Here is a 22864-nt window from a genome sequence, read left to right on the forward strand (position 1 = left end):
TTACCTGACCTGTTTACTCTGATGGGAATTGGTACTTTTCTTTAACTAGCAAGATGGCTTTTCGCATGGATCTCCTCTGTTTACCAGCAGGGCTTTGGGTTGCACCCTTCCGCCTGGCCCATGTGAGTAAGCACCTTTTCCTGATTTCAGTTCCTGGTTATAATTCCAGGTTTGTCCAAGTGGAAACTAAGGTAGCCCCAGATGCACTGATGCTCTAGGCACTGAGGACTGTGATTAGGTTAAACTTGGAGACTCTGGGTCAAAAGCCTGGAGGGGAAGAAGGAGGGCAGGAGAAGGGGGAGCCTCCCGGCTGCACATCTGGCGTGATTCCATCTCTCGGCATGGGGCTGGGGCGGGAGGTGAGGGTTGAGGGCGGTGCTCTAGGACGGGGTGCGGCCTGGGCAAGGCTGATTTCCTCCAGAACTGCCTGCCGTCTGCTAGTGTCTGCCCCACTGTGGAGTGTAGTCTGTTGGGCTCCTGGCTGTGGAGTGCTGTTTCCTGATGATAGGAGAGAAGAGGCAGAAGAAATGAGATTCCCTTTATCCGGTCCCTCAGAAGATGTTCATGCTTCCTTTTGTCCGTGTGTAGCTAGAGCATGTACTTGTAAATCCACCTCTGTGCCAGCAGTCTGACGCATACCACGGGAGCACTGTAACAGTCCTCGGCTCCAGAAGGGTGGAGTGTTAGGCAGACCACTTTCTCTCCCGCAGTGTGATAGAAGTACTCATGAAACCTCCTACCTCTCTTAAGGCTTGAGGTGAGGGGGCATATGTCGAGCTCTCAAAAGGATTCTGTCCTGTGCTCAGGGCCACTTCACTGAAGTGTGTGGCGACCCTCTGACTCTGATGTTCTTCCCATGGCATCCGGGAGTGCCTTACCCTGGCGTGTGCCACTAGGCACTTCAGGTGCGGGTAGGGGGTGCATGGCCTTCAGCAAATTTTCAAACAAATCTGTGACCCTAGGAAGAGTGAAAACCATAGCTAAGTAGACTGTCATGAAGAGAGAATGAGGGAAAAAAGTGTATTTTATGAGACTGGCTTAATACAGTGATTTTTAATTTTTTTTTAAATTTTATTTATTTGTTTATTTTTGGCTGCGTTGGGTCTTCATTGCTGCGCGCGGGCTTTCTGTAGTTGCAGCAAGCGGGGACTACTCTTCGTTGCGGTGCGCAGGCTTCTCACTGCGGTGTCTTCTCTTGCTGCGGAGCACGGGCTCTAGGCGCGTGGGCTTCAGTAGTTGTGGCACGTGGGCTCAGTAGTTGTGGCTTGCGGGCTTAGTTGCTCTGCGGCATGTGGGATCTTCCTGGACCAGGGCTCGAACCCATGTCCCCTGCGTTGGCAGGCGGATTCTTAAGCACTGCGCCACCAGGGAAGCCCAGTGATTTTTAATTTCTTTAAACACCAAAACCTTCTCATTACTTGCCCTCCGCAGATCACACAAAATTCCTTCAATGTCGTGAACCTAATCACAGCTTCTAATCAACATTTTGAAATAATCATTTAGCCAGTGATACCGCCCTGAGTTCGTATAATCTACAACCAAAAGCAAAGGGGCCCCTCATGTCCTCAGGCTGAGAACCAGCCTCATCATGGTCACATTACCAGTTTTTTATTAGGCCTTTAAAACATTGGGAACCTAACTGCCTGAGGGGTCCCTCCCTTGGCCACCCAGCGGGCCTGGTCAGTAATCTGGGTCGGCGGCCCACCTTGGCTCCGGGCGTGGTTCTCTGTCTAGGGGTGTCAGCATGCATTTGACTCTGAGAGTCTCGAGACAGACACAGTTGAAACCAGCTCTTCTCCATCACTGCAGTACTCAGGGAGGTCCGGTTCTCTTATTGAGAAGGTGCTGTCCGCTGTTAACCAGCTGTGTCTTTAAGCAGTGGGATGTCTGACTTCCTCACAGCCACGGACTGAATCTGTGCAGTGGGCGGCCCTGGGGCTGGGGGAGTCCCAGACACTCTACTCAGCTCAGCTCATTGCGGACTTCCAGAGACGGGACGTGATGGGAGGGGCTGACAGGAGCCGAGTCTGAGATCAGCTTGGCCCTGAGGACCCCTCCTCTAGCGGGGCCTTTGGTGTGGTTCTGGAGTATAAGGGAAGCAAAAGGCAGAAATTTGCTTGACTTGACAGTGCACGTCTTCATAGAATTACTTTCCTCGTGTGGGATGGCCATCAGCCGCTCTCTTGGGCCATTCTTGTTTCTTTCTTTTTATTAGTCATTTAAGATAAAACTTTGCTTACAGTAAGATGCATTAACTGTTCAGTTCATGACTTTTGACCACTCCTGGGTCATTGATTTAAGTATATATTGGAAATGTATTTTGAACCACTTTTCACACAACCCTCAACAGTTTGAAGGTCAAAGAGTTTCCTTCTCTAAGTAGTTCTTCTTGTATTAGCGCACCCTTCCTCGTACTTGCTGATACCTTCTCTGCAAGATGCGTTAGTGGAATCTCTTCTTAGTGGAGGCCATAGGGCACCCCATGAGCTGATCACTCCCCAGAAAAGACCCTTTCAGAACAGTGGGGTCCCAGGTCAGTGTGTGGCCTGGCTTTCAGGTCTGTGCTTGACCGTGAACAGGGGAAGCAGCCCTGTCCCCCGTACAGAGTGGGCCTGAGCCCGATGCTGAAGCAGGTTGTGGAAATGGTGCTACTGAGGGTGAGTCAGAGTGAGCCTCCTGCCGTCCAGGCTTTGCCATCACACTCATTTCTTTAATTTTTGTGCTTGACTCAAAATTCCCTCTGAAGCGTGGCAGGGAGGAAGCGGGAGAAAAAGGTGATGGGTAGATGAGGATGTTTTTAAGCCCTGAGGCTTTCCTTACTCCCCGGGAAGGATTTTCACCCTTTAAGTGGCTGTCGTGGGCCTTTGCCTCTGTGTCCCATGGATCATCCAGTATTGACTCCTCAATACTGGATTGCTGGCAGCTCCTGGGCATTGCCCACGCTCTGAGCCACCATCACATCCCTGAGCTGCCAGTGGATTACAAAGCTATGAATTGCCTTTCTCTTAGCACAAAGTGTAGGTGTTAAGAGCTTGGTCCTTGGAGGGAGGGACTTGGGTTTGAGCACTGGCTCCCCACTTACAAGCTATGTGACCTTGGTAATTTACTAAACAACTTCAGGCCTGAGTCCTTCATCTGTGAGGCAGTGGTAACAATGCCTCTTCCCTCATAGAGGATGTTGTGAGGATTACATGAGATGAAGCATGAGGGGTGCCCAGGCAGATGCCTGGTGCGTGGTTACCACTCAATAGATGTGACCACCAGCACTATTGTTCTTTTCATTGTCACAGTTCCGAGACCACCCAGGGAAGACCACTGGGAGGAAGGGGACGACCTGCCTTCTTGCCAGCCTGTTTAGTTACCCATTGGTGTAAAGAGGAAAGGTGAAAGTCTAGGGAAGGTGTGGTGTTTCCTCTAGGTCGGGCGCGTTTGCTCTTTTGCCACTGCATCAGAGAACTGACTTGTTAAGTATGTGAGAACCTGGGTTCTTCCTGCCTCGTGGGCACTTGTTCTGTGGCTCATCAGTAAAAAGCACTTTGCCAAAACCCAGAGCCGTGGCTGTTTCCCTGAGTGAGTGGGAGGAAGAGGAACCCACGAGAGGTCAGCCTTGTAGGAGCTCCTGAAGCAGGTGGCCCTGCTCCCTCCCTGCCCCCAATCCCTGCCCTTCCCCATTCCCTGGGAGGCTTTTCAAAATCCTTATAGCCAGGCCCAATTGCAGAAGAATCAGGGGCAACCTGGGCATCTGTCCTTAAATAAAGCTCTCCAGATGATTCTGGTGCTCACCGGTTAAGAGCCATTGCCATAAAGAAATTCTAACCCACCACTAAGACATTCTCCTCTAAAGGAGACTGATGCCCAGAGAAGGAAGTTGCAGGCCAGGCTAGGGCACACTGAGTTACGATGGTGCAGCGACCAGAATTCGGGTCTCCTGGCTCCTTCCGAGGTATTTTTCCTCTCATCTTGCTCATTCTTTTACCATATTTGCTGTTCCTCGTGGTGGGGTCAAAAATAGCCAGCCCAGACGTGGTGAGCCTCACTCCTTTGGGAGACCAGCCCTGCCGTGGTCCAGTAAGCCGCAGGCCTTCGGCGCTCTTAGCTGCAGGGAAAGCTTTTTTGGAAGAAAAGCAAGGGGAGGCTTGGGATTCCAGGCTGCGACGTGCTGCATCACTGCCCATTGCAGGACACTGGTGAGGTTGCACCCTCGGAGCTGGTTCCTCCTCTGCTCAGCGTGCTGACTCAGCATGTGCACATGGCAGCCCTGCTTCCAGGAGAGCCCAGGGCCACCACTTGTTCCCGTTTCACTTACTAGAGCCTGGACTCCTGCCAGATGTGGCAGCCACCACAACGCATTTGGTATTGGAAAACTATAAACAGTTGACCCTTGAACAGCGCGGGGCTTGGGGCAGTCGAACCCTCTGCGCAGTCGAAAATCGGTGAGTATAACAGTCACCGCTGTTCTTCCGTATCTGCATTCCACAAACCACGGGTCCCCTAGTACTGTAGTATTTACAGTTGGGGGAGAAAATCCACGTCAGGGTGGACCTGAGCAGTTCAAATCCATGTTGTTCAAGGATCAGCTGTAATCCTAATACAGTCCTAATGCTGTAACATCAGACGTTCATCTGGTGCTTACTGTGTGCTGTTTGTCTTCCACGTACCGTGTCAGTCAATTCCTCCAACCAACCCTAGTGGTAGGTGGTGTTATTCTTGTTTTACAGATGAAGGAACTGAGGCTCAGAGAAGTTAGGTGAATTATCTGAGGTCACACAGCCAGTAAACAGCACAGTTGGAATTAGAACCCAAGATGTTCAGATGTGCAGGGCCTACGCTGTCACTCACAACAATAAGTGAGCTTGCTTCTTGCCTTCACAGCCGTGGCTGTGACTGGAACACCCATGTGGGACCTGGGAGCCTGATCCCACGAGCAGCAGACTTGCAAACGGATGTCTTTCTTGTGACTGGAAATGATGTCTGTCGTGACTGGTGGGTTTCGGGATCAACCCTGAGCCCTGCGTATTGTGGCTGCATTTCTTAAGAGTCAACACCGGTTGTTCCCGAGGTCCGTTTATCTGTTCTAGCACGTGTCCTGGGATGGCGCAGCATCGGTGCCCGTGCTGACGTTTCCTCGTGTTGCCTGGACGTCATGTGAAGGCTCGTTTTTTGAGTGCTTCCTGGCCTGCCTGACTTCTCGGAGTGTCTGACAGGCAGCCGTGGTGGTGCAGATCGCAGGGGGATGGGAGAGGCAGTGCCTCCCCGCCTTCCTCTGATCCCATGGAGACCTGCGGTGACCTGACCCCTCTGCTTCCTCTCAGTCAGCCCTCCCTCTGCCCCTGATTTGCTTTCCTGTGATGGCGGGGGGCTCAGACTTCACCTGAAGAATTCTCTCTGGTACTCTCAACTTCATCCCACCCCTCCCCCAGCCACTAAGACAGGATCCACCTTGTTCCCTGGCCCGCCACCGCTCTGCCCTGTCAGACAGATCCCTTGCCACTTCGAGGAACCTCTACAAATTCAAGGTTGTTTTTTTTTTTTTAATCTTTATTGGAGTATAATTGCTTTACAATGGTGTGTTAGTTTCTGCTTCATAACAAAGTGAATCAGTTATACATATGTTCCCATATCTCTTCCCTCTTGAGTCTCCCTCCCTCCCACCCTCCCTGTCCCACCCCTCCAGGCGGTCACAAAGCACCGAGCTGATCTCCCTGTGCTATGCGGCTGCTTCCCACTAGCTATCCACCTTACGTTTGGTAGTGTATATATGTCCATGCCTCTCTCTCGCTTTGTCACAACTTACCCTTCCCCCTCCCCATATCCTCAAGTCCATTCTCTAGTAGGTCTGTGTCTTTATCCCTGTCTTACCCCTAGGTTCTTCATGACATTTTTTTTTCTTAAATTCCATATATACGTGTTAGCATACGGTATTTGTCTTTCTCTTTCTGACTTACTTCACTCTGTATGACAGACTCTGGGTCTATCCACCTCATTACAAATAGCTCAGTTTCGTTTCTTTTTATGGCTGAGTAATATTCCATTGTATATATGTGCCACATCTTCTTTATGCATTCATCCGATGATGGACACTTAGGTTGTTTCCATCTCCGGGCTATTGTAAATAGAGCTGCAATGAACATTGTGGTGCATGACTCTTCTTGAATTATGGTTTTCTCAGGGTAGATGCCCAGTAGTGGGATTGCTGGGTCGTATGGTAGTTCTATTTGTAGTTTTTTAAGGAACCTCCATACTGTTCTCCATAGTGGCTGAACCAATTCACATTCCCACCAGCAGTGCAAGAGTGTTCCCTTTTCTCCACAACTTCTCCAGCGTTTATTGTTTCTAGATTTTTTGATGATGGCCATTCAGGCAGGAATGTACAGTGGAGAAAGGACAGCCTCTTCAGTAAGTGGTGCTGGGAAAACTGGACAGGTACATGTAAAAGTATGAGATTAGATCACTCCCTAACACCATACACAAAAATAAGCTCAAAATGGATTAAAGACCTAAATGTAAGGCCAGAAACTATAAAACTCTTAGAGGAAAACATAGGCAGAACACTCTGACACAAATCACAGCAAGATCCTTTCTGACCCACCTCCTAGAGAAATGGAAATAAAAACAAAAATAAACAAATGGGACCTAATGAAACTTTAAAGCTTTTGCACAGCAAAGGAAACCATAAACAACATGAAAAGACAACCCTCAGAATGGGAGAAAATATTTGCAAATGAAGCAACTGACAAAGGATTAATCTCCAAAATTTACAAGCAGCACATGCAGCTCAATAACAAAAAAACAAACAACCCGATCCAAAAATGGGCAGAAGACCTAAATAGACATTACTCCAAAGAAGATAACACAGACTGCCAACAAACACATGAAAGGATGCTCAACATCACTAATCATTAGAGAAATGCAAATCAAAACTATAATGAGGTGTCAAATTCAAGGTTTTTGACCTTAGTGGGGCTCTCATTCTTCTTCTTCTTCTTCTTCTTTTTTTTTTTTTGTGGCCACACTGCACAGCTTGTGGGATCTTAGTTCCGCGACCAGGGATTGAGTCCCGGCCCTCGGCAGTGGAAGTGCCGAGTCCTAACCACTGGACCGCCAGGGAAGTCCCTGGACTCTTATTCTTGACTCTTCCATCTTTTCTCCAGAGAGATTATTCCAAAATGTAGATGTGATTCAGGCTTTGCCCTGCTTGAGATGCTTCAGAGGCTCCCTGGGGCCTTGGCATCAACGAGGAGAGCAGCTCGTGGTCTGCGTCTGACTGAGTTTTGGGCTTTGTCCTCAGCCCAGCCGTGTCCCTAGCCTCTCCGCAGTCCAGCTGCGCTGAGCTGCTTTCTCTGCACCGAGACGTGATACCAGCATCTCCAAACCTTGGTATCTGCTCTTCCCCAACGTTCTCTCTGCTCGGCCTCTCCACTCTCGCTCCCTCCTGAGCCCCCGTCAGGCCTCTGCTTGGACACCACCTCCTTTGGGAATCCTGTCTTTCCTCACTATCCCCTTAGTCTGAGTTGGGAGCCCTTCAGTTGGGCATGGCCATGGCAACCATGCATATCCCAGCACAGCACCACGAAATCCAGGAATAGAAACATGCTGCTTCTCTCTGTTGGGCTGATGTTCCTTGTTGAAGCAAAGGCAGGAGATTCATTTGCCAGGATTTATTTCAGCAAGCAAAATTCAGAAGAGACTTGGAAAGCATTTTTATTGTCTAAATGGTCTGGTTGTTGGTGCTGTTTTTTGTCAGTTATTCACAAAGAAGAGGATTGAACGTGCAAATTCAAGACCGATTTGCTTGTTTGGAAGGGGCCCAGTTCTCGTAGGCCACCTGGTTTTATGGGGCAGAGTGCAGGAGCAGCTGGCCATGTCGCTGACTGCCGCCAGTGTGAGCAGAGACTCAAACGCAGAGAGGAACACAGAAGGAACGCTGGTTCATGCAAACGTGCAGAGTTTGAAATCTGGTGACGTAGTTATCCGACACTTCTCAGTTTTAACATCTTGACCTCGTGAAGCCTCTCCTGTCCCCCAGGCGGGGAGGAGAACCTGACCCCACACCCGCACCGCCCAGTACTCTGCGTTTAGCATTGTGAGTGGATGGCCAGTGATCCAGTGCCTCTCCTTCCCTAAGGGATGGCAGCCACCCCTGGGGCAGGTGCCGTGGTCACTGCTACATCCAGGGGCCTGGCCCAGAGTCAGAGTAGATGAAGAAGGACGGAGAACCAGAGAGATTTAATTTAAAAAATAGCAAGACTGCCAGAGGGGTTGCTAGATAAGAAAGCTTTTGCTGATCTGCCTGCTTCATTTAGCTTCTTCAGGTGTTACCTGAGTGCATGAGTCCATCACAGCTCTATATGTGGGTATTATAGCCTCTCGATTTGGGGAGTTAGAATTTCTCAGATTTTCTGAACCTTCTCTCATTGACACACTCAGTTTCTCAGAGCGGATTCTTGCAGATACTGTTAGTTGATAATCACCTTGAAGATTAATTCAGGATTCCAGGAATCCTAAGCTTGACTGCCCCCCGACTAATCATGAGCCAGAGGAGGGAGACAGAAGGAAGTCGCTCCTTCACCACCCACAGTTCCATTCCTAAAGGGAACCAGTAATTAAATGTTACTGAGCAAAATTAATTTGCCTCCTGCAGGGAGGTTTATGATGAATGAAAGGATTGCTAATCGGGGAGGGAGCCAGGCTACCCTCTGTGGTCATCAATATTTCATGGCCGTTGGCGGTGGCAGGAAGTTAGCTGTCCTGGCTCCCTGACCTTGAGCAATCTTGAAGGTAGGGCAAAGCTGGGGAGGTTGTATTTAAAGGGCTCTGTTACAAGACACTTAGTGAAAACCTAAGTGAAATTTGCAAGACGCACCCATGGGTTAATTGAATTTACACCCTCAGTTAGCTGGAGGCTCCCCTGGATGGGGCTCAGGGACCCGTCTGGGACTGCTCCTATTGGGGGGTGCAGCCCTGTAGCCACAGTGGCAGAGCTGAAATGTTTAACGATGGCTTTGGGGGTGGCGGGGGAAGAGTCCTGATTGGTAGTGTCTGCCGATTTCTGTGGTGTCGCTGTATTCTCAGCATGGCTGTTTAAAGCTTCTGAACGTGGAGTGGAGAGGTGCACTGGTTTACTGGAGCTGGGAGTCCCAGCATGTTGCCGCCACAGCTCCCAAATTCTTCCTGGTGACTGGGGGAGACCCTGCCAAACTGCATTTCCAGAAATACAGATGTGCCCCCGACCCCTTGGGCGGTACCCATGTGCATTAGACTTGGCCTCTTGACTGAGAGGGTACCTGAATATGATGGGCTTTAAGAATGAGAAAAGAAGTAGCCTCTCATTTTGTTCTTTTCTTCTCCCCAGCTGCCATTAACTTGGCAAAGCTGAAACTTTTCAGACATTACTACGTCTTGGTGAGTAAAAAATTCCTAAATTTGTAAATAAGGTCAATTCATGGAGTAGAGCTAATGAACTTCCAAAACATTGGTAGAAGCACAGGAAGTGTGCTACCTGGAGCTGTGTGTGGGCTTCGTTTTACAAAACCAGATGGGGGCCGTGGACATGGGAAATTAAATATCTGAGTTACTTCTGTTTAAATTTTAGTTTTAAATTTGGCTTTAAATACTCAGAAAAGTAATACATGCTTGATATTTTTAAAATGCAGGATTATAGGAACACAGCAAAAGCCCCTTATGACCCCGACCTTCTATACCCCTTCCCCTTTTCTTCCTCCTCCCCCAGGTATTATGGTTAACAGTTCAATGGTTATTTCGCTAGATTCCTTTCTAGGCATATGCCTAGAAGCATAGCTGTTCCTTTGACTTGCTTTTTAAAAAATTCATTTACAAAAATGGGATCATATCTACAAACAGGACTGGAATGAACATGAAAAGTCCATATAAACGTAGCACCAAAGGCAGGACTTACTATAAGTTATTAGAGTCATAATTTTCTGGACTATATAAGGTATAGATTTCTTCTAGAATTTGCTTCCATACTACTAAACAAAAGCTTCTGAGTCATCTTCATCTGTGGTTTTGGCATTGACTGTCATTTTGCACAGTCCCCTGCAAGCCTGTCTGCCCTGGGTGCGGTCCCAGTGAGCCGTCCACTCTCGAGGGGTCATCATGTTGAATCCTTTTCACGTCCTCTCTTAATGGAATGCTTAGGATTATCGGTGCTTCCCCTGAGCGTGGACCTCAAACATTTGCAGCATCTGCTCAAGAGACTTAAAAATCAGTATTTTCCCTGTGTGGCTTTATTTCGCTATTACTGCTGGAAAATATTTCTCAAATCCTGGGAATAAAAAACTATTACCCTTTGGGGCTTGAAATCAGTGGGTTATGTATGAGAATTAGGCAACGAAAGGGTTACTCAGGAATTAAGAGCAACTACAGCAAAGTGTCCTCCCAGTGGGTGTGACTGTGATCAGTCAATATCTTGGTCACCTAGAGAAAAAGAAGAAATCCTTTCTAATGTAACTAGCAGAGCATCTGTCTCTCTGCCATGTTTACTAATTAGCACTATAAGTGTCAAATAATCTTCAGGTAATTCTGTTTTCTCTTTTATAGTTAATTTGTGAAAGCAGGTCATTGGAAGAAAGGGGTGCCATAATTTCTATGTTGATTTTATTTCTTGTTTTCTTTGCCCCTCATATAGATCGTATGTTATATATACTTCACCAGGATTATTGCATTTCTCCTCAAACTTGCTGTTCCGTTCCAGTGGAAGTGGCTCTACCAGGTATGCTGCTCACAGGGGACAGTGCCAGAGAATTTGTGTCTGAGGATGAAGTCTTAGGGTGTAACTTAAGATCGTTACTAATTTATTTGGCAGTGGCCACTAAGACTTTTTGTCTCTTCCGGTCTGCAACTAAGACGATATGTTTGTCCAGGAAAGCTGCTGGATTACATGAGAAATCTGGAAGTAATTGCATTATTGATTTTAGTTTTCAATTTTAAAGGTTTTTGCAGAGAAAAGCCTCAGGCCGAGAAAGACTTGCCCTGTATAATTAAAATCTAGATGAAGTCAGTTATAGGGCTTAGAATAGCTTGGAATCCAGACCTCCCTTTTTCTTGCCCATTATTACTATTTCAATAATAAAGTATCTTTGCAATATACTAGAACTAGGGTAGCCACCATATGATTTCGAGACTTTTTTCTGGAGGCTCTCACTTGGTACTTTAGACACTGTAGGAAAATGTATGTATGTAATGAGCTCTTAAAAGGTGCCAATGAAGACACTTAAAGCAAGGAGTCTCAAATGTCATCTCTGGGCAGAATGCTCCTAGCTAAGGCTTCAGCAAATCCTCTAAGGAAAGTGCTCCCCAGCGGTCAGCTCTGGCATTTGAGTGACTGATCTGCGAGTGGTCGGGGGGAGGGGGTCAGTTTGTTTAGTTCCACTGCTTTCTGAAGAACAGTATTCTAATCCCTTTATTTGGGGGTGGTTTTAAAATTTGCAGCTCCTGGATGAAATGGCCACGCTGGTGTTCTTTGTTCTAACGGGGTATAAGTTCCGTCCAGCTTCAGATAACCCCTACCTACAACTTTCTCAGGAAGAAGATGACTTGGAAATGGAATCTGTGTAAGAATCTCCTTTCTTCCCTTCCCTCCCTCGCCCCTCACGTAACTAAGAGCAGCGTGGTATGAACTGGAGCAGCTGCTCTCCACAGTTTGTTGCTCCAGAGGTTGTCCCTCTTATTTTTTTATTTTTTTGCGGTACGTGGACCTCTCACTGTTGCAGCCTCTCCCGTTGCGGAGCACACGCTCCGGACGCGCAGGCTCAGCGGCCATGGCTCACGGGCCCAGCCGCTCCACGGCATGTGGGATCTTCCCAGACCGAGGCACGAACCCGTTGTCCCCTGCATTGGCATGCGGACTCTCAACCACTGCGCCCACCAGGGAAGCCCCTCACTGTAGTTTTGATTTGCATTTCTCTAGTGATTAGTGATGTTGAGCATCCTTTCATGTGTTTGTTGGCAGTCTGTATATCATCTTTGGAGAAATGTCTATTTAGGTCTTCTGCCCAGTTTTGGATTGGGCTGTTTGTTTTCTTGATATTGAGCTGCATGAGCTGCTTGTAAATTTTGGAGATTAATCCTTTGTCAGTTGCTTCATTTGCAAATATTTTCTCCCATTCTGAGGGTTGTCTTTTCATGTTGTTTATGGTTTCCTTTGCTGTGCAAAAGCTTTTAAGTTTCATTAGGTCCCATTTGTTTATTTTTGTTTTTATTTCCATTTCTCTAGGAGGTGGGTCAAAAAGGATCTTGCTGTGATGTATGTCATGGAGTGTTCTCCCTATATTTCCCTCTAAGAGTTTGATAGTTTCTGGCCTTACATTTAGGTCTTTAATCCATTTTGAGTTTATTTTTGTGTATGGTGTTAGAGAGTGCTCCAATTTCATTCTTTTACATGTAGCTGTCCAGTTTTCCCAGCACCACTTATTGAAGAGGCTGTCTTTTCTCCATTGTATATTTTTGCCTCCTTTATCAAAAATAAGATGACCATATGTGCATGGGTTTATCTCTGGGCTTTCTATCCTGTTTGATTGATATGTATTTCTGTTTTTGTGCCAGTACCATACTGTCTTGATGATGGTAGCTTTGTAGTATAGTCTGAAGTCAGGGAGCCTGATTCCTCCTGCTCCGTTTTTCTTTCTCAAGATTGCTTTGGCTATTTGGGCTCTTTTGTGTTTCCATACAAATTGTGAAACTTTTTGTTCTAGTTCTGTGAAAAATGCCATTGGTAGTTTGATAGGGATTGCATTGAATCTGTAGATTGCTTTGGGTAATATAGTCATTTTCACAATGTAGATTCTTCCCGTCCAAGAACATGGTATCTCTCTCCATCTGTTTGTATAATCTTTCATTTCTTTTTTTTTTTTTTACATATGGTGTTTTTTTTGAATTTTATTTATTTTTTTATACAGCAGGTTCTTATTAGTTATCCATTTTATACATATTAGTGTATATATATCAATCCCAATCTCCCAATTTAATTTCTTTCATCAGTGTCTTACAGTTTTCTGCATACAGGTCTTTTGTCTCCTTAGGTAGGTTTATTCCTAGGTATTTTATTCTTTTTGTTGCAGTGGTAAACAGGAGTGTTTTCTTAATTTCTCTTTCAGATTTTTCATCATTAGTGGATAGGAATGTAAGAGATTTTCTGTGCATTAATTTTGTATCCTGCTACTTTACCAAATTCATTGATTAGCTCTAGTAGTTTTCTGGTAGCATCTTTAGGATGCTCTATGTATAGTATCATGTCATCTACAAACAGTGACAGTTTTACTTCTTCTTTTCCGATTTGGATTCCTTTTACTTCTTTTTATTTTCTGATTGCTGTGACTAAAACTTCCAAAACTATGTTGAGTAATAGTGGTGAGAGTGGACAACCTTGTCTTGTTTCCTGATCTTAGTGGAGATGGTTTCAGTTTTTCACCATTGAGACCAATGTTGGCTGTGGGTTTGTCATATATGGCCTTTATTATGTTGAGGTAAGTTCCCTCTATGCCTACTTTCTGGAGGGTTTTTATCATAAATGGGTGTTGAATTTTGTTGAAAGCTTTTTCTGCATCTATTGAGATGATCATATGGTTTTTCTCCTTCGGTTTGTTAATATGGTGTATCACGTTGATTTGCCTATATTGAAGAATCCTTGCATTCCTGGGATAAACCCCACTTGATCATGGTGTGTGATCCTTTTAATGTGCTGTTGGATTCTGTTTCCTAGTATTTTGTTGAGTATTTCTGCATCTATGTTCATCAGTGATATTGGCCTGTAGTTTTCTTTCTTTGTGACATCTTTGTCTGGTTTTGGTATCAGGGTGATGGTGGCCTCATAGAATGAGTTTGGGAGTGTTCCTCCCTCTGCTATATTTTGGACGAGTTTGAGAAGGATAGGTGTTAGCTCTTCTCTAAATGTTTGATAGAATTCGCCTGTGAAGCCTTCTGGTCCTGGACTTTTGTTTGTTGGAAGATTTTTAATCACAGTCTCAATTTCATTACTTGTGATAGGTCTGTTTATATTTTCTATTTCTTCCTGGTTCAGTCTCGGAAGGTTGTGCATTTCTAAGAATTTGTCCATTTCTTCCAGGTTGTCCATTTTATTGACATATAGTTGCTTGTAGAATCTCTCATGATCATCTGTATTTCTTCAGTGTCAGTTGTTACTTCTTTTTCATTTCTATTTCTGTTGATTTGAGTCTTCTCTCTTTTTTTCTTGATGAGTCTGGCTAATGGTTTATCAATTTTGTTTATCTTCTCAAAGAATCAGCTTTTAGTTTTATTGATCTTTGCTATTGTTTCCTTCATTTCTTTTTCATTAATTTCTGATCTGATCTTTATTTCTCTCCTTCTGCTTACTTTGGGGTTTTTTGGTTCTTCTTTCTCTGATTGCTTTAGGTGTAAGGTTTGGTTGTGTATTTGAGATGTTTCTTGTTTCTTGAGGTAGGATTGTATTGCTAACTTCCCTCTTAGAACTGCTTTTGCTGCATCCCATAGGTTTTGGGTTGTCGTGTTTTCGTTGTCATTTGTTTCTAGGTATTTTTTCATTTCCTCTTTGATTTCTTCAGTGATCTCTTGTTTATTTAACCTCCATGTGTTTCTGTTTTTTACAGATCTTTTCCTGTAATTGATACCTTGTCTCATAGCGTTGTGGTTGGAAAAGCTGCTTGATAAGATTTCAGTTTTCTTAAATTTACCAAGGCTTGATTTGTGACCCAAGATATGATCTGTCCTGGAGAATGTTCCATGAGCACTTGGGAAGAAAGTATATTCTGTTGTTTTTCGTTGGAGTGTCCTATAAATATCAATTAAGTCTATCTTGTTTAATGTATCATTTAAAGCTTGTGTTTCCTTATTTTCATTTTGGATGATCTGTCCCTTGGTGAAAGTGGGGTGTTAAAGTCCCCTACTATTGTGTTACTGTTAATTTCCCCTTTTATGGCTGTTAGCATTTGCCTTATGCGTTGCGGTGCTCCATTGTTAGGTGCATAAATATTTACAGTTGTTACATCTTCTTCTTGGTTTGATCCCTTGATCATTATGTAGTGTCCTTCTTTGTCCCTTGTAATAGTCTTTATTTTATTTTTATTTTTTTGCGGTATGCGGGCCTCTCACTGTTGTGGCCTCTCCCGTTGCGGAGCACAGGCTCCAGACGCGCAGGCTCAGCGGCCATGGCTCACGGGCCCAGCCGCTCCACGGCAGGTGGGATCTTCCCGGACCAGGGCACAAACCTGTGTCCCCTGCATCGGCAGGCGGACTCTCAACCACTGCGCCACCAGGAAGCCCATAGTCTTTATTTTAAAGTCTATTTTGTCTGATGTAAGAATTGCTACTCTAGCTTTCTTTTGATTTCCATTTGCATGGAATATCTTTTTCCATCCCCTCACTTTCAGTCTGTATGTGTCCCTAGGTCTGAAGTGGGTCTCTTGTAGACAGCACATATACGGGTCTTGTTTTTGTCTCCATTCAGCCAGTCTGTGTCTTTTGGTTGGAGCAATTAATCCATTTACATTTAAGGTAATTATTGATATGTATGTTCCTATTACCATTTTCTTAATTGTTTTGGGTTTGTTATTGTAGGTCTTTTCCTTCTCTTGTGTTTCCTGCCTAGAGAAGTTCCTTTAGCATTCATTGTAAAGCTTGTTTGGGGGTGCTGAATTCTCTTAGCTTTTGCTTGTCTGTATAGGTTTTAATTTCTCCATTGAATCTGAATGAGATCCTTGCTTGGTAGAGTAATCTTGGTTGTAGGTTTTTCCCTTTCATCACTTTAGATATGTCCTGCCACTCCCTTCTGGCTTGCAGAGTTTCTGCTGAAAGATCAGCTGTTAACCTTACGGGGATTCCCTTGTATATTATTTGTTGTTTTTCCCTTGCTGCTTTTAATATTTTTTCTTTGTATTTAATTTTTGATAGTTTGATTAATATGTGTCTTGGCATGTTTCTCCTTGGATTTATCCTGTATGGGACTCTCTGTGCTTCCTGGACTTGATTGACTATTTCCTTTCCCATATTAGGGAAGTTTTCAACTATAATCTCTCCAAATATTTTCTCAGTCCCTTTTTTTTTCTCTTCTTCTGCAACCCCTGTAATTCGAATGTTGGTGCGTTTAGTGTTGTCCCAGAGGTCTCTGAGATTGTCCTCAATTCTCTTCATTCCTTTTTCTTTATTCTACTCTGCGGTAGTTATTTCCACTGTTTTATCTTCCAGGTCACTTATCCGTTCTTCTGTCTCGGTTATTCTGCTATTGATTCCTTCTAGAGAATTTTTAATTTCATTTATTGTGTTGTTCATCATTGTTTGTTTGCTCTTTAGCTCTTCTAGGTCATTGTTAAACGTTTCTTGTATTTTCTGCATTCTGTTTCCAAGATTTTGGATCATCTTTACTATCATTACTCTGAATTCTTTTTCAGGTAGACTGCCTACTTCTTCTTCATTTGTTAGATCTGGTGGGTTTTTGCCTTGCTCCTTCATCTGCTGTGTGTTTCTCTGTCTTCTCATTTTCCTTAACTTACTGTGTTTGGGGTCTCTTTTTCGCAGGCTGCAGGTTCGTAGTTCCTGTTGTTTTTGGTGTCTCCTCCCAATGGCTAAGGGGTTGGTTCAGGGGTTTGTGTAGGCTTCATGGTAGAGGGGACTGGTGCCTGTGTTCTGGTGGATGAGGCTGGATCTTGTCTTTCTGGTGTGCAGGTCTGCGTCCAGTGGTGTGTTTTGGGGTGTCTGTGACCTTATTATGATTTTAGGCAGCCTCTCTGCTAACGGGTGGGGTTGTGTTCCTGTCTTGCTAGTTGTTCGGCATAGGGTGTCCAGCACTGTAGCTTGCTGGTCGTTGAGTGGAGCTGGGTCTTAGCATTGAGATGGAGATCTCTGGGAGAGCTTCTCCTGTTTGATATTACATGGAGCCAGGAGGTCTCTGGTGGATCAATGTCTTGAACTCGGCTCTCCCACCTCAGAGGCACAGGCCTGACACCCAGCTGGAGCACCAAGACCCTGTCAGCCACGTGGCCTCTTAATAAATGTTTAAGTGTATAATACAGTGTTGCTAATTATAGCCACAGTGTTTTACAGCGTATATATGGAACTTAATCATCTTGCATAACTGCTTTTTAAGACATGCTCCCAGGCTGCCTTAAATCAAGGTAGCCATTCCTTCCGTTAGGTCTCTCATTTGTGTAAATTTGTTTTCATGCTTCACGTTCATATACAAGTTGTTTAAACTAGTCATTTTAGTTTTCAGAAAAGCTTTCTAGTCAATTCTCCATTTCATTAGGGGCTTTTTCTGAGGTTCTAGCTTTTCTTTTGTTTGGAACATAGTCTTCGATTTCTTCATTTTGCTCGACTCTGTGTTGGTGTCTATGCATTAGATAAACAGCCCCCTCTCCCAATCTTGAAGGACGGGCCTCATGGAGGAGATGAGCCTCCTCCTTCAACCCTGCCCTGACTCTTGGTTGTCTCTCAGACCTTTGTGATCATCCAAGTGGCCTATTTTATTTTTAGTGGCTCCTGGTAGTTGAGGGTTTTCCTAGAAATATCAGTGTCCCGAAGGGAAGGATCTCAGGCAGCACCGAGATTCAGGCAGATTGGAAGCCAGACCCTCTGGCCAGAATAGTGTTTTTAAATTAAGGTTTATTTTGAAGAAGTCTGAGTTCAATTTAAATGTCCGCCAATACCTTCCAAAGTAAGGTAATATTCAGAGACAATTTCCTCATCAGATGGCTTAGAGAAATTTCTGGAATATTCACATCCGAAGATTCCTTATTGATGAATGCCTTTGACTTAAATCTAACCAAAAAGTGCAACGTTATTCTTTGTACATTTTTATTATATATTTATAATGAACAAGCTTAGTTGGAAACAATTAGAATACTTAAGCTGTTGGTAAAAAAATTAAAAAATAGAGTCCATCTGGTAAGCAGCAGCTTTGGAAAGTAACCTGAGACGTGGTGTATTTTTCCTTTCCCCTGCGGGGAGCCCTGTGGCTCAGCATTCCGTAACCGTTTGAGGCAGGGTTGCTCTGGGGTCATAGCGAGAAGCTGAATGGCTGGGTCCTAGCATCTTCCGCTTGACTGAAGTGTGGTCAGTTGATGTTCTCCCCAGCAAGGCAGGCGTTCCTGCCCCCACATCCTTTCCATCAGCCGTTGCATCTAGAAGCGCAGACGCTTTGTTAAGCTATGTTTGTCTCCTTGGCAAAATTTTAAAAATTTGTTTTGGTTTTTATTTCTCTCTGACAGTATTTGGTGGTAGTGGTAACGAAAACGCAAGAGGGCCTGTGTGTGTGTTAAAATCGGGGGGGGGAAGGGAAGAAGACAGACCAGCAGTTCGCTGGAGACTAGGGGGAGTGTGTTTCTTTCTTCTGGCAAGATTTGGGGAGGGTGGGCAGTTTGAGCCAAGGTTGACCCTTGGGTTGCCTCAGCTTCTACTCCTGTTACCGGGGAAGAGCGCTCTGTGCTCTGTTTTCCAGGGTTGGCTGAGTGTGGGCCCTCCCGTAATGGTGAGGTGAGCGTCTCTTCCGTGACGGGAGGGCTGCACATGTACCAGCCTAGAGAGGGAGACGGCCCAAATGAAGGTTTGCCTACAGGAGTGGTGGTGGTGTTCCCGGGAGCACCAGCCCCGATGAGCCTGTGAAAGACAAGTTGAGGAGCCAGTTGAGGCCAGGTGCCTTTTAGTCAGCAAGGCAGTTGTGCTGGGATTTCTCTTTAGCTGAGAACTCGACTGTTGGGAAAGTTCTGTGAAGTTATAAGATGTGACAGCAGAAAAGGCCTGAGGGGGAGGCTTCAGCCGCAGGTGAGGGTCAAGGCTCAGCAGCTTCTGGGACCGCCGAGCCCGGACTGTCATCTCCCTCTTCTGCTCGGAAGTTCTATTCCTGGAGGGCCCTTCTTAAATCCTCCAGAAATAACCCAAACCAGAGACCAGCACAGCCTTGCCTGTATTTTCTAGAAGGTCTTGAGTGCTCTGTCATGCACACTGGAGGGTGTTTCCTGAAGGAGGGCACTAGGTCTGATCCCCACCCAGGACATTAAGCACCTCTTTGTGCAAAGTATCAGTAATAATGTTTATGCCTCGCACACCTGAGACGAATTCACACCCTTCCTAATATGCCCTCTGCACCAGAACTCTGACCTGGGCCGCGCAGTGACCTTGCCGACTGAGGTTCTGGGTAGCTTCTCATTCACCTCTTCTTACCTCCTGTCTGAAGCTGAGCTGCGGGAGGGCGGTGCATTGGGAAGTGAGTCTGGCCCAGGGTAGTGCGTCCTCCCCGCCTCCAGCCTAGGCCTGCATGCAGTCCAGGCAGCTGCGCCCCCTGGGCCTGGGGGGGTGAGGGCGCCTTCAGAAGTAATGCTGACTTTCCATCTTTTTCTCCTTCTGTTCCTTTTGACATCTCTCTTTGGGCTCAAGCTCAGAGTGGCTTACTGATTTTGGTAACAGAATTTATCATAACAAAATCAGCAAGTTAAGTATTGGATGTAATTTCAGTTATCGGACTTTTAGCCACCGCACGTGCTATGCGTTTCCTCGATGGCCTGAATTATTTCTGCCATCTTGAGAAGCGGGAGTGGGAAGAGATCTGGTTTGGGTTCCAGAAGCTGTGTCTCTGGAGTTCCCCTTCCCAAGTGCCGGCTTCAGGGTCTCCGGCAACCTTTTACTACTTCCTGCATTCGTGCAAGTGGGTAACCAGGAAATGTAGAAACAGAGGTTGGAGACTAATAGAACTGTCTCTTAACCAAACCTCTCCACATTTCAAGTCCAGAAATGGTTAGCATTTAGATTTAGTTTGGTTACAGAAACAGATGCATCCGTGTGCCACTTCGGCCCAGGCCACAGTTGACGGCAGTCTCGTGTGGCAGAAGGAGCAGTGGGGACCCGAAGCCCCCTTTCTCGTCTTTCTCTTATTCATTAGGGCCCTGTTGGTTGCAAACACGAGACTCAGGCCTCTACAAGGAAAAGAGACGTCACCACATAGGGGTAGAAGGAAAGCGAGAGGCAGCTGGGTCCGTCTGCTCCCCCCGTCTCCGCTGGAGCTCCCCTCCTCTGGGCACCTCTCTGCTCCACTGTCTTCTCTATCCTCCACACTCCCCTGGACCCATCCCCCGGGAGCACCTCTGTCGGCTTAGCACTGTTGCCCCTTGCCTCAGACCGGCTCAGGAGCTGCTGACCCTTGGGCCAGTGTCCTCTTGAAGTCAGGAGTGGCCACCTCAGCTCAAAAAAGTTGAGCAGGCCCTGAGGGCAGGACAGCTTCTGCTGGAAGCAGCGTGGGACTTGGCAGCCAGAGAGGCTGGCTTGGCCCGGGCACCGAGTCTACTTGTGGTGGTATGAGCGCTCTGTCAGCCCTACAGGTGGTTCCGGACACCAGCCGGTGCCCCAGTCTCCTACGGGAACAGCATGGCAGAGTGTAGACAGCGCTGCGATAGAGGTGTGTGTCTGGAGCCACAGAAAGGCATCTCAGCAGTGGGGGCGAGAGGTCAGGCAGGGCTGGGATGGGCAGAGGCAGGAAGGGCAGGCCTTGCCCTCTGGGGGCCGGGCTCTCCCCGCCTGGGCGGCTCCGGGGGCTGCGCCTGCATTCGCATCCCTGGGGTTTGAGTTTAGACTGAAAATCACCGCTGCTCGGTGCTCGACCTGAGCTTTGTCCGGTGTCTTTCTGCGCCACATGGAGGGCCTGTGCGCAGGTTGTGTGTAGTGCGGGGCGCTGCTCCGAGGACGGCTCTTCGGCTGTTGTCCCCATTCAGTGTTTGTACTGAAACCAGGGCACGCGGGGGGTGTGTGTGGAGCTGTGAAGTTGCCAAAGCGCCACCTCCTGCCTGGGAGGCTCCCGGGCGTCAGTCTGACCACGGCCTCCTCCTCTGTCTCCTCCACCTGGCACCCCTCTCGCTTCCCAGAAGTTTCACTGGGGAGCCAGGGCACAGCGCCCGTCCAGCCTCACACCACATCCCATCATCGCCGGTCCGCCCGTGCCGCCCTTCTGTGCCCACGCACCCCTCACCCCGCAGCCGGGGCGCCTCCACTCCGCTCACTCACCACTCCCAGTCTCCAGCCCCCTTGCCTGTCCTGAGCTTCGGGTCCCTCTGTCCACCTGTCCACTGTCACCCCAAGCTTGCCTCTCCCCTGCATACCCTGTGGGCTTCGGCATCCACCCAGTCGCTGTCAGCAGAATATGGGTCTTGGCCTAAATGCCTCCCTCTCCCTCGGCCTGTGTGGGGTGAGTGACCGCTTCTTGGAGGCTTAACGTCGTGTCTCCCGCCCTCTCCCCACTTTATCCTGGTGCCCTGCCCTCGTGTGGCCGATGTCCTCACCTCCCATCTTCTTCCCTTCCCGTCCATTCTCCTCAGCTACCCGAATCACCTGTAGACTGTTTTTTAAGAGGATACCCTGGCTCCTCCCCGGAGACTAGATTCTGAATGTTGGGGGTTCAGGTGTCTCTGTGCTTTTTTGACTCCCCTGGATCCTGCTGGAGCCAGGCCCAAGAACCCAGGTATAAGAGTCACGCCCACCCCGGTGACACAGCACGGAAGGCCGTCCACAGCCCCGCGTGCCCACCCTCGACTCTCCTGCCACGTTCCTTCACCCGCAGCTTCTTAGCACTCCCTGACTGTCGGGGAGCTTTCTTGTGTTTCCTCCAAGCCTTTTCTTGTTAGATTTCTTTTCAGAAACTCCCCTGCCCTCCCCCCTCTCCTCCACCTCGCTGCTGCTCCTGTCTTTCAACACAGGAGGTGACTCTTCTCACCCCAAGCCATCGTCACACCTGCACCCTGGCACGCCCATCCTGTCTGTGTGAAGTGGCTCTGCGTGTCCGTCTGGAAGACCGTCCCTTCTGCTGGGCAGTGGGCTCCCTGGGAGCACCAGTTCCAGCTCTCTGTCCTTGCCCCAGGCCTGGCCTGACAGAGTGAATGTTGTTTTCTCAGTTGGGCCACCATCTGGCAAGGAGTATTTCCTTAGGGAAGGAAAGGGAGCAAAGGTTTTCCCAGGCCCGCTCTCCGAGCCGTCCTCGGGTCACGGCGCCTGTGCTCTGCCCTCCGCGTCCGCGCGGGTTGGCCTCCTCCTTGTCCTTTTCAACCTGGGGCAGTAGCCACACGATCTGCTGGCTGTTGCCAGGAGTGTTTCTGGAAGACTCGAGGTTGTACTTCTTCCCTTACATCAACAGGTTTGGAGGCGCATAGGGGTTGCTCTGCTGGGGCTGGAAAGGCTTGTGGTGCCCGTGTCCTAGTCTGGAGAAGGTCCCTTTAGAAGCCGCCCTGGGTGCATGGATTTCTCCTGGGAGAAGTGTGAGCGCTTCCCGGTGAGGTCAGTCCCGAGACGGGCACCGGCTGGCAGGAAGTGATGCTAGATTCTCCCAGTTGGTGTTCCCTTTGTCTGGGGGCTGCATTTATACTCACCCACAGCCTCTGCAGGGATCCCTCAGTTCCCACAAGAACCACCTACCTGCAGCATACTTTGTCCTGGCTTTACCAGAAGTACAGATAACGCATGAGTCCAAAGGACTCTTGTTTGAGAAAAGCCCCAACTCTGGGGAGGACTGGTTGGCTTTGGGGCTTGGTCACAGCAGCAGCTGGTGGCAGGAAAGAAGGGAGAAAAAATTTTCTTTCCTTACTCAAATAAAATAATTTATCTACTGTTAGGTCCAGCTGGACAAACTCTAGATGTCACATGTCGGGCCACTGAGTTGCCACTTGTAAGTAACAGGACTTGGGAGCTGGTGCGGGGGACAGGTAGGGTCCTTGGAGAGAGCCTGTTGGAATGAGTGATTGAATTTATTTTACTGATTAGGAGATTCCTGTTGTCCGCGATGGACGAACATAGGTTCCTCCTTGCTTCCTAGAGTCCTTAAGGAGATGCTGGGCCAGGGGTGTTTTTTTCTAACACTTTATTTTGTAGAACAGTTTTA

At 47.3% G+C, this 22864-nt stretch overlaps 1 protein-coding gene across 3 annotated transcripts in view; it reads left to right on the forward strand.

Moving 5' to 3' along the window:
* GPR107 (G protein-coupled receptor 107) overlaps positions 1-22864 on the forward strand; it is a 102763-nt gene that overhangs the window by 46922 nt on the left and 32977 nt on the right. For 2 of the 3 annotated variants that reach the window (XM_089913855.1, XM_022578452.2), the window contains exons 15-17: positions 9353-9402; positions 10649-10732; positions 11452-11573. In XM_089913855.1, coding sequence (XP_089769981.1) covers positions 9353-9402; positions 10649-10732; positions 11452-11573 — 256 coding nt within the window. Of the gene's footprint in view, positions 1-9352; positions 9403-10648; positions 10733-11451; positions 11574-22598; positions 22657-22864 lie in introns of those variants that run through there. The other variant, XM_089913856.1, reaches the window with a different exon arrangement.

This window comes from Delphinapterus leucas, chromosome 6, assembly GCF_059928025.1.
Source record: "Delphinapterus leucas isolate spDelLeu-1000000601 "Yukka" chromosome 6, BTC_Dleu_Yukka2, whole genome shotgun sequence".
Taxonomy (NCBI): Eukaryota; Metazoa; Chordata; class Mammalia; order Artiodactyla; family Monodontidae; genus Delphinapterus; species Delphinapterus leucas.